This window comes from Colossoma macropomum, unplaced genomic scaffold, assembly GCF_904425465.1.
Source record: "Colossoma macropomum unplaced genomic scaffold, Colossoma_macropomum, whole genome shotgun sequence".
In the NCBI taxonomy this organism is placed as follows: domain Eukaryota; kingdom Metazoa; phylum Chordata; class Actinopteri; order Characiformes; family Serrasalmidae; genus Colossoma; species Colossoma macropomum.
Genome location: NW_023495878.1, coordinates 2,036,332 through 2,048,574, shown reverse-complemented (window position 1 = coordinate 2,048,574; position 12,243 = coordinate 2,036,332). Strand labels below are relative to the sequence as shown.

General features: G+C 44.2%; 1 protein-coding gene across 5 annotated transcripts in view; it reads right to left on the bottom strand.

Annotated features, from left to right (window-relative positions):
- The window catches only part of sbf1 (SET binding factor 1), a 96,845-nt gene extending 88,469 nt beyond the window's left edge, over positions 1 to 8,376 (bottom strand). For all 5 annotated transcript variants that reach the window (XM_036563808.1, XM_036563811.1, XM_036563809.1 and 2 more), the window contains exon 1: positions 8,188 to 8,376. In XM_036563808.1, the coding sequence (XP_036419701.1) occupies positions 8,188 to 8,242 (55 nt within the window). In that variant the 5' untranslated portion in view covers positions 8,243 to 8,376. The remainder of the gene's footprint in view (positions 1 to 8,187) is intronic.
- Between the last annotated feature and the right edge of the window lie 3,867 nt (positions 8,377 to 12,243).

Below are 12,243 nucleotides of genomic sequence, written 5' to 3'. Positions count from 1 at the left end.
ACAGCACTTGATGCAGAAAGCTTGCTGTGCGTGACTGGTGCGGCGCAGAAGAGATACGGTTGCCGTTTCTGATCTAAAATGCACTTCATCTGGCTCTGCCCTCATGGAAAACAACGCTCGGTTATGGCAGCGACGTGCCACCACAGTTGGTAGGCTACAGTCGTGGTGCTGCAGTGATCACTATTACCAGACTGCAGAATCTGCGCTGTTCTTGAATCAAATCGCACTGATTAACGAATCAAAATCACGTATTTAATACAAATTTTTGTGCAGGCCTAACTTTTCAGGAGAAGGAAAAAACCTACTCTACTTTTAATGTAGGTCAATGGAACCAGACATTTTTCCAAGTCATTTTAGGCCATTTCTTTTAGTCTATTTATCATGACATTTACACACAATGTGAAGGGCAACAGGCACTTTCAGATTATGACAAAAACTCAAAATTGACAAAAATGGAGAAACAAGGTTTTGCTCCGAGAGTGACTGATGGAGGCGCAGCGTAGGGGGAGCTAGTAGACACACAGGCCCAGCTGCTTTGTTAAAGGCTAAACCATGTCTAAAGGCTTTCATTACCACAAGACACTTTCTTCCTTATGTCCCTCTAATGTTCATTCCTTCGATAATAATCTGGACTACCGTTAACTCAGACTGTAAACCACTACACAGCAGGAGATAAGGGATTACTAAATAAACCCTGACCCATTAGCATGTTTACAACAGTTTGTATGTCACGTTATCTGGGGTATCTGTGTCATATCAGTGAAAGCAAGACCTTAGGAACAGTTCCAAATGATGTATCACACATTTCTACTGCCTTTCTATAAAAGACCAGCGTGACAGATTTTTTTATTTGCATTTTTACTGATGCTTGTCAACTCACACCGACGTGTTGTTAAGTTTCATTCACTGGCGCTGATGTGTGTATGCACGTCAGAGACTGCTTTGCGGTGATATCGGTCAGATTGCTGACTCCGATACTGCATTTGAGGGCCAGAATGGGCACTGATACCAATACTGGTAACAGTGCAACTCTAAAGAGTACCTATAAAACACTGGAACTGCGATTGGTCAAGATGCTTATACAACAGTAGACACTGTGACTGATTAGATGGCTTAATACATATTGCAGCATTCTGTGCTATCAATATTGCAAAACTGTGATAACAATTAACACACAACATACTGTGCAGCTCTATATAGGACACTGACTTGAACGTGACCGTTGTGGAGGGGTTCAGGAAATGGAAAGACAATAGAAGACCAATTAACATCTAATCTTTCCGCTCACTGGAGTTCAGCTGAAGTCCAGCAGATTCCTTGGCTCCTTCCGGTCATAAGGTCCGAAAGAGCGTGTTTATGGTCAGTTTTCCGCTAAAGTGCCAGGCTAGATGGGCCTTGGCTTTGAAACAATTCCATTTTTTCCCTTAAGCCTAATGATCATAACGTACACAAGTCAGATTCTCAACAGCTCAACTCAGAAATACAACATGGCATTTTAACAACCGATAGCTCCCCCGAAATTCATGTTGTGGGCATGAATTTATGAATCTACCAGCTCCGGACTTGACTATTCCAAGGTTTTTATGCTGTGCTAATGGCATCACTAGCCAGGCTGTCTGTCTGCTGTCGAAATATGGCTCATTGTTCATGGGTTGGTGCTCAAAAATGTGTTGTGTAGGAAAGACTGTGCATTAAATTTCAGAAAATAATCTTGTGTGGGTGTCTCATGACAACATTGCAGCCCAAGCCAAGCTCCCAGGCCAGAAAGGAAATCACATAAGGCTGTTGTAGGAAAATTCAAAAATGTTTTGAAAGCCTCAAAGCTGGAACACAAACCAACCGGATCCCTCAAGCGTCACAAAAAGCGTCTTCAGTGAACGCAACACTAGCCTTGTCCTGACCAGTCACAGAAACCATAAAGATTTGGCCAGAGACAAGACGACGGCATGACATAAAGACAGCCAAGTTGTTGCTCTTCATTTCTGACTAACGTGCTCCATGACCACACCAAATTAATCAACCAGGGCTGGGCTCCCCAAAAGAGTCTTAGCTCAAAGATGGGAGAGCGAGCACCACACTGAACACTCTCTCTCCTAGTTAAGATGATCCTGACACTAAGATGCTTTTGGGAAACTGGGCCCGGAGCAGTCAACCCAGCTGGCTACACAAGCCCTACTCAGCCAATCAAAAGAAGGCAGAGGTTGCAGCCCAAACTGAGATTAGGACAGACACAGCAGGGAAGCTGGCTGTAATTCCTCCGTCTCAATCAAAGCCATGGTGGCAGAAGTGGGCAACCCTGAATATACTCTGACGACATGGCAAGGAGTAAAAAGAGGATTTAAGCAAATTATTTCCCATAAACACAGCATGGTGAGAAACAGACTGCCTCCGCGTCGGCCCTTAGGGCTTTGAGGGGGGGAGGGGGAGGCACATTTTCCAAATTCCAGGGAAGACCGTGAAAGCTCTGCGGACGAGAGCAGTTCACTCCCTTTGCACTGGCCTGACCCACCTCGGCACTGCCTGAGCCTGCCAACTGACCCTTAGACTCCGTGCAGCCATGCCCTGCCTGCGCACACACCGCTCGGCACATTAAAGAATGTCCAGAATGATGCTGAGCTTATCTGGATTCAGACGAGCCTCTAGGGAAAGAGTGAAAATATACAGTAGTGGTTTAGACAGAGTGTGACTGCACAAAGGACAGTAATCATGCCATATGACCATCATTAAATAGGCTGCACAAGCTTGTGCTACAAGTATTATGACTCTCCACACATGCTATGCGACTGCACACAGAACGAGGGCAGCCTCCAGTGCCCTGCAGGCCTAGGACTGCCACATGAATAAGAAGCATTCATCTAGCAGACGGCCAGCAGCCGCAGAAAGCCCCATCCGTCCACTGAAGGCCAGACGAGAACGATCCTCTGGATTCAGCGAGTGGCCGGCCTCCCAATGCACAGGCCTGTTATAGAGCCCTGCATGACAGCTAGAGAACTAGGGAGCCATGGCAACACAGTGCAGCCCCCATAATCATGCCATACAACCCCCTATTTACCCAGTGTTCACCCTCATGAAATAAAGTCTCAATTCAAAGGGCTGCGCAAAAGGAAGTCTGGAATCGGGTTTGGGGACCGTTGGACGCCTGGAAGTCTTTTGCAAACATGGACAACTGGCACGACCAAGAATCTGAATCTGAAGCGCTGTCCAAGCTCATCCAAGCTCATGGCTGTTTCAAATTAGCTGGGGTAGCAAATGCTTTAGGGAAGGCTTTCAAAGCCATTAAGGGAATACAAAAAACAAAGTGAATCCATTTTCCCTATAGCCCAATTGTAAACAATCAGCCAAGACATCTGAAGTTTTGTTTCTTTACTTTTGCACTGGAGCTAAAAGGCTAATGTAGCTAAAAAGTAATTGAAAGCTTATTACCAATTAGCTTTGTGCAAACTGCATGCCTAACCATCACATACTTTACCACATGGAGTTGATAAGTAATCTCAAACAACCTGGCTTTTGTGTTTTTCGAAGAGTGACGCACTGTTATTACGCCTGTCACGTTTATTACATCATCCCCTGATAACAATTATACAGGATAGCCCAGTTATTTGAGATGATCGCAATTACTTAAGCTGACTGTAATCATTTCCCCAGACATTAGATTTCACAATCATACAATGCCAAAAAAACAGAATGTTTACTAGCTGTGCTGTGGCGAATGTATGCAAATTAAAGAGTAAATACATTCACTGTGACACAGCATGAGCCTTACGAAAACAAGTTCTAACTTCCCACTAGGTGCTCTAACATGTTCAGAGGGCAGTTACCTATGCAGTCAATTCTGAGAGTTTTAGCATGTATGCTAAGAGAATTAGGGTTTTTTTTTCCTTATTTTTTGCCTCCTAGGAAAAAATATGGCTTTGCTTGATTCTACACATGATTCTGTATAACTACAGACATCTGAGTGAGAATCTGGAGCATTTATACCAGTGTAGGGTATCATTAAAGGCCAGTACAACCAGTGTTACTTACCAAGTAAATAGTATTAATAGTAGTTCCATATCACAAACAAGAAACAACAATTAGATCAATAATTGTAATTATTTATGCAGCAATTAACTATCTGCTAAAACTGCATGACTGTAATAGCCCTAAATGTTATTTACATAAATAAAAGTATAACAAATTATAGCAAAAACTTGCAGCCATTTGAACTTTTCATCAGACTATTCATTTATTTAAAGCTTGCCACAATCTGTGAGATGATACTGATCTACAGGTCTGTATGATAGGCAAGTCATCGCTTTTCATGGCTCACATTTCGAAAAAGCGGCAGCGCCAGGAGAAAGAAAACTGTGCCTGGAATAGCTCTTAGAGAGAGGCCTGGGAGAACAATCGCTCTGGTCTCTTTGTTCAGGGCTCCACTGTTTTCAGCTGGAGCTCCTCTGTGAGGGAAGAGAGAGGGGAGGGAAAAAGGGGGCAGGGTGGGCCAAGTGTGCAGCAGAACCCCAAGAGGCATCCCGTCTTCTCAAACACACGGGGTCCACCCTTAAAAAGGGCCACGTCATCTTCATCTCACACTGGACAGAGCCATGAAGAGGAGGTTCTAGATTTGCATCCCCTAGCCAGAGACCACTTTCACACTTCCTGTGTGGAAGCAGAGGGAGCCCCTCGGTCAGAGGGTCCGATTCGCAGGCTATTTCTTCCAGCGCCTGGGCTGGAGGTTGGCTGTCCAAACAATGTTCTGCAGTTTCACAACAGACAGCTTTGTGAACTCCACCCTGACTGTGCATTCTTGTCACCCTTTTTCTGCCATCTTTGCTCTGGGGGACTTGCGATGGTGCTTCGGGGGTGCGGAGGGGTTATCAGAAACACGGCACTGAACGTCAAAAATTTGGGGTCACACTGCTTTTCAAAACACTTAATAAATGAGAGTGTATTCTTGGTCAGACTGCAATAACTTAACATATAAAAGATTAACCAGGATCACTCAAAGAAAACAATTCATTATGCACCAATATGGGAATTGCGGGCCGATTTCCATTGACTTCCAATCATTTTCATGAACGTATCTACTAATGCAGATATGCATACATTTAGAAAATGCAGTAATTGGGACCAGATTGTTTCTGCAGGGGGGACTATTACAGTAAAATGAACAAAATAGAGCTATTTCAGTACAGAAGCCCAGTTCACATAAACATTCTGCTCTTCCAGAATAGAATAAATATTTGGGACAATATTTATGGCAGCACTACCTCTGTAACACTGTCATAACCCCACAAGTTTACTGTGATTTCAGCACTCATCAGCACCATTTCAGCTTTTTTTCAGGGCAACAGATTTCCAAATTTACTGCTTTTAACAGTAGTTTGGAAAATCAACCTGCCAAGTCTTTATCCTGGAAAATCTTTTCATATGAAAAAGCTGAGAGGAAATGGCTATTTTATGTTAACAAAACCTTTGCAGGCATTTTATTACATAACTGAAAAGCAACAAAAGGAAAAACTTAAGTGTCAAGAGAAAGCAAGGTGTCCCTAAATGTCTGACAGGTAGTGCACACTCATGGTTATCAGGAGAGAGGGCTGCAGGCAGGTAGAGACTGTTTGCACTGTTCCTTATCAAAAATCTGTGGACAGGTTCCAGCAAGGAACGCAGAGCATTGAGAGACTGACATTTTATTGCAGTAATACATCACAGAAATGAAACGAGCGCAGGACCAGGCCTAGAAAACGTCTTTCTGATCGACAACACAGACGCTGAGCTCTGCTGCAAAAAACAAACGTGTCTGTCGCCGCCTCCGCTCGCCAGACATTCCTGTGACGTCGCACAGAGCAGAAAACTGAACTAGCAACACTTTTCACACCTGTGCTAGCAAACCAGACCCACATCCCCCGGCTCTGTATCCCCCAACAGTGAAGTCAGTCCACTGGCACTGGATGATGACGTCAGACTGCCATCTCTTGTGGCCTGGGCATCAGCTCCAATACAGAGTCGCTTTAAGAGATACTGATCACAGGATGACTGTCGTTTTCAGACTAGCAGCTCTTTAAAGCGGTGCGAGGTGCTAAATGCCACACGCTGTCATGTTATTTCACTGGAAGCACTACAAGCAGCGCAAGAACGCGGTTCTACAGAAATTATGCTTTCAAAAGCATGTTATACGTCCACCTGTCTTACAGAGAACCTAGCTTCTCTACACCGCAGCTTCTATTCTTGGAATATTCACTCCCCTAATTTAACGAGAAGTGAAATACGTGTTGCTTTCAGCTCCCAGAGCTCTGGGCTGCTGATGTGCGCCTAAAGGTCTGCAGACCAGATGATGATGTATGTGTGCGTGTGGAAACAAGGTAGCAGACAAGAAACAGGAAGGGAAGGCGTTCTGCAGAACAGCCATATAACATCCTGCCACACGCTCAGGGCTGAATACAACCACACTGAAGCTTTCATGGGCAGAAAAAAACAGAAGAAAACTAATACGCTGCCTCCCGAATTATGCATTTAAGAAAGATCTCTTGGGCTGCTGACAGACTTCGGGGACTTGTCGTGTTAACGTTTTCCACGCGCTTCATGAATAAGACATGGACCAAAGCCTCTCTATAAATAAGCACCTCCAAGGTTAGCTAGTAGTTTCCAGTGACTTGCTTTCTTCAGATAAGGGTGCGTGAATAATGCATGCTGAACGGGACATTATAAGCCTGAATCTAGGCCACAAACAGGGGGAGCCTCATGTAACGGTCCCAAACAATCAGCCTCTCAACAACAGAGCACAGAAAATGGAGATGGCTGCCTTTGAGGCGGGCTGGCAGGACAAGAGTGGAAGAAGATGCAGTGCAAGAGTCTCTAATTCACCTAAACGTATGCATGAAGGAAAAACAGTACAATATATTCAACTACTGTGCTGCGCCGTTTTGTGCAGATCATCTTTCGGATAAGATGCTGTCAGGTCAGCTGAAGTGTGTAACCGACCACACTTAAGCAACATTTCAACAGAAACCAGACCAGTATGACAGTATCTTACACTCACAGGAGAAAAGACGGTTCTTTAGTGGTTCTTTAGTGAAACGGATGGTTCTCTTTTGAACTATGAGTTTCATATAGACCCATTTTATGCTTAAATGGTTCTTTGCATGGTGAAATGGTTAATCAAATTAATGGAGGATGTGTTGTATATGGTTCTATATACACAATCGTTTTGAGAAGGGTTCTTGACATCATAACCTATCAATATCAGCAGAGCCCTTGTTGGTGCTACATAGAACCATATACAGCACATTCCCTATCAGTTTCAAGAACCATAAGCTTACCAATTTTGCAAATTCGTGGTTCCAAACAGAACCTTTCCCTTCACCAAAGAACCATCTTTTCAAGAGTGCACAGCTCAAAGCAAGCTTAAATGGTTCTTCAAACTGATGGGGAATCATATCAATATACGAGCCCTTTTTGGTGCTACACAGAACCATATACAGCACATTCCCCATCAGTTTGAAGAACCATTCAAGCTTGCAAATTCTGCAAAGTCGTGCTACTAAACAGAACCATTCCCTTCACCAAAGAACCATCTTTTCAATGCACAGGTCAAAGCAAGTAGTTATCTAACCGGTTCTATATAGTTTGCTGGGCTAACTGAACTGATGGCTCCGCCCACAGATGTAACGTTACGACGGCACATATATAGTCTGTCTGAAAGTTCTCGCTCAGGTTCGTTTCCAACGCAACGAACAAGAACCAGAACAAGACGCCGTCCCAACTTTCAGTGAGCCTTATGTCGACACGTCTGCTGTCTAGCTAGCGTTCGCCCCAATCCGCGACCTGATTTGCTTTTGGCCGAGTCCCAAACGCCTCCCTTTTGAAGACATGGTGAACCACTGTGGGTGCAGCACCCGCTATTTCAGAACCCAGATAAGTTAGCACACTATGTAGGGAGTAGGCGGCCATTTGAGATTCAGCCCCCGTAAGCTCCAGAGGCCCTTGACATCCGCGGGCTGAGAGTTGAACACTTAGCCGTGCTGGGAGGTGGCCCTGTCCCGGTTCGGGTAGGGCCGTCCCGCCTCCTTCTCCCTCTCCCTCCCTCCTCTCTCCCTCCGCCTCCTCCTGTTTACCGTGCCCATGACTGAACCGCGCTAGCCTTAGCCTTTAGCTTAGCCTCAGTGAGGGGGGGAAGGAGCTACTCAGCCCAGCCGCCCGTCCTCTCACCTCTCTTGTCGAGATCGTAGCCCACCACCACGAAATAATCCGCGAGTCTGGCCATCCTCGCTGTTCACGGCCACGGGCCTTTCTCGTCGTCGACTTTCCGCTCGCCGCCGAGGGTCCGCTCACATGCTGGAGGCAGCAGAAAGCGCAGAGGCGACAGCAGCATCCTTCCAGCAGCAGCCCGCCGCCATACTGTCGCCGTGCCGAGCCCTGACAGCGGTGAGCCGCGCGCATGCGCAGTGAAGATGGACGACTACGGTTAAGCTAACGTTGCTAATAAAACAAAAATAACTTAAAGGGGAATTCCATCTATTTTTCAAAACTTTTTGCATAATAAAATCGTTGAGATGTGTAACAAAGTCATTCAAAGTGGTTTGGTGAAAAAATGCTCCGCTCTAGAGAAACCTACCGAATCAGAACTGTTCAAAGCGGTGGTGATAGGAACCAGACGTCCGAGGAGTTCAGTGCTTCTAAGGGCTCCCTCACGGAGAGCCATTACATGGCCTGGTTATGAATACGCTGAAGGATGCCTGAGAGGCTGTTTTACGATAGTTGTGAGAGGATTTTGGCCTAAAACATAACCATTTGTGCCAGAGACGTGCATTCAAGACATTGTAAAGCAAAATAGTTTGCAAATTTAGTTTTCAAATTACCACTATTTTACCATCATCAGTTTGACATAGAAAACGCATTGGACACATACAGGCTCCACTGTTCATTTTGGATGGCAAATAAAATGGCTATACTTGCTTTGTAGACATCGCAGTCGCTGGTTCCTTTCGCCATCACGATGAAGACAATCCAAATTGGCAGATTCCTCTACAATGAATATCACATCAGACCAGTCTGTCTAACTTTGTTTACATTTTAATGTTTGAATTATGTAGAAATTTTAAAACCTATTAAATTCCTTTAATATATAATTTGTAAAGCTAGAAAATCTTTTCTCCAACTTTGTTTTCAAAGAGGTTTGGTCACCAATTTAGGTCACTGCTGTGTGGTAAAACAGCTCAAGGCTTTCTCATTAGTATTTTAATGACTAATTGATATGACAGAAAAGGGACTTTTAAAGAGGCACTCAAAATGACAAATTTAACCATAGCACATCTGTTGCAAACATGCCTACGCACTGCATACAACGGTGTCTCTACAGCAAGAATTTTTGGTTTAAAGTCTGGAAAACCTCCTTCTGATGATTGAATTTTTGAAAAACTGCAACTGCTTTGGGGCTGATTTTTGAGGGCAGGCTGTTTGAATTTTTTTTCTTTCGCTAGCTGCAGTAGGAGCTAGAATAATGTTACTGCTAAATATCTTTTGGCATCTGTGGTAACTGTCTTTGAATCATCATGGCAGTGTAGAGAATTACTCAAGCAATGGAAATGACTCATCAGATGAGGAGGACGGAAAGCTAAAAGCTAAAGTTAGCAGGGTTACCTCACTTCACCTCGGTTTGGTTCCTTTTTTTGGCTGAAGGGGTTAAAAACAGAAGAAAAACTTGTCTCTATAGCTTCCATTTATGGCTAGGCTAGCCGTCAGGACTGGTTGAGCACCACAGGGATTCCCATGGTTGTATGACATATTTGTGTAATGCATGCTGTGGTGAGAGATGGTGAATGAAAACATGAAAAAGATATAAAAAACTGTGGATTGTGTCAAAGGGATGAGGCTAATCGATACAATGCTGCACTACAGAAAATTACATAACACATTAAATCACATATTACAGTCTAGATTTTATTGTAATGCATTCAGCGATGAAACATGGACATACACATTGTTGTATTATTAGTTGGTGTGCGGAAAATTAGCCGTCGCCTTCAACTTTGCTTTAGCAAAGATCCAGCGATCTTCCCCCAAAGGATTTTAAATAAACACGTTACTTTGAAAACTTGACGTTAAGTCTGTTATTCAAATTCATTCAAATACCCTCCTGTTCAGAACTGAAAGTGCGATCAGTAGTTGCCATGCGGGTGCCATGCCTGTCTGTTTGAAATACTAGACATACTAAGCATATTTGTCTGTAAGCGTGAGTGGAAATATCAGAAGTGAAAATCAGCTGATAGCCACCTCAGCTGATTTCAGAACAGCTGAGAGTGCTCTGACGTCCTCCCGCTTTACAGCGCTATGTACAATTTTTTCCCCCCTTATCATGTAACGTCTATGAACCACGTGCAGGACCGGGTTTCAGGGCAGGGCCGTCTTAATGCTTGATGAATGAACATAACTGAATTTTACATTTTGTTGACACATTTGTCCAAAGTAACCCATCCAGTGCTTGTACTGTTCATCCAGCGCCTCTAAGATCTGCTAGTGTAGTTGATCTCACTGTTACATAATACTGCAACACCTAAACCAGACTGTGCAATGTGTCATTGCTCTCTTGAGTAAAGCCACAAACCAGATCTGGCAGAACAGCTGCAGGAACTTGTAAGTTTCTTGGTGTTAGTTGCTAGAAAGGTAGGCAAAGCAGGTATCCTAACCGTTTACGTATATTAAACGGCCCCTGCTCTGGCATACGAGGCAAAAGCTAAACCGGATATCCCTCAAACTGGAGGCCCGTTGTCCTTGTCTGTCAGCACAGACACACCTCTAAAAGAATTCCTGCGTTTCCTGTGTAGCGTCCTTTGACCCAAAGTACTTATCACTCCAGGATTCAAAACATTCCCATGCACTGTGTTATGTTATTAGGCCAGTCTTTTGTGCTGTAATGTGTTGTCTTTCACTAACAACTTCTTGTCTTTTGCTCTCTTGGACCTCTACAGTAGCGAGAGCCAAGGGCCCAGTCGAGCATAATCTACAGTAATCTAATATCCCAAGTAAGCCCTCTGGTCAGCAAACACAGACTGCTGTTCAATGCAGTGTAAATGGACTGACAGGGTGTTTTTATGTTGTTGTGGTTGTTGCGGTGCAGACGGGACAGCAATGGAAAGAAAGGCACCAGTTTCACGAGGGGCGCAGGAGAACAGAATCCCCTGCACTCTGCAATGGTCAAACAGAGAAAGGGTGGACAACCACAGGCCATGCTCTCCCTGCTCAACAATGTACGCAGTGATTGAGTTTCTAACAACGCCCTGGGAAGAACAGCATTAGCAATAATGAAGTCTTGCATGCAGCTGGACCGTCTCCATATCCAGTTCCCCTCAGGAGCTTTCACTGGTAAGTTGCCAGATTCTACTCCTGCACTGCAAGTCACTATACAGGAAGACTGTATACACCACCCATCAAAAGTTTGGGAATGCCCAGCTTTTCAAACCGTTTTAATCAACGAGCATGGTTTGTTTATTTGCAATACCCTAAGATGTATTAACATGCATAGATTTTGCAATGTTTCTTTGACAAACCAGGAAACCCCAAGTAATTCTCTTATCGAAAGTACTAATTTGGGAATAATGCCGTACCCTAGACGTTTTATCCTCTTTGTTGTGATGGCAGCCCTCAAACTTCATCTATTTTAGCGGATTTTTCAAAATGTATGCATAATTTAATAACTGAGATGTAAACAAAGTCATTCAGTGCATTTTAATGGGAAATGCTTCATTGTAGAGAAATGTACCCACTGTTTTTTTATACGGTTGGTCTTTACAGTGGTCACAATGCAAATTTTGTTTGCTGTCCATGACCAGTTAAACCATATACGACTTCTGAAGTTTTCATATGTAGTTCTGAAGAAGTTTCTCTGGGCGCTTTTCATTCATCATGATGCCCTGGATATAGCATTCTGACATGAATGGGTTTGTAAAAGACTTAGCCTCTGCCTGATCAGAAATACCTTCCCCATCCGAAGATGGGGATGGTGGTGGAGAAAAATCTTCTGTTAGATAGTCTCTCTCCATATTTTCTAGTAGCTAACATTAGCTATGAAAACGCAGCAGCACAGCCTACCTGCCTCCCTTCCCAGCCCCGACTCCAAACCTGTAAATCACTGCACTGCCCCTCCCAAAGTGCCCCTCCCATTTTTGAGCTTTTTCCAAAGTTTGACTAGGTGTGAAGTTAGCTGAAACCAGTGGGTCCTCTCTCTCAGTGATGCCAGCACACCAACCGTTCTGCTGCTCTCTGCAG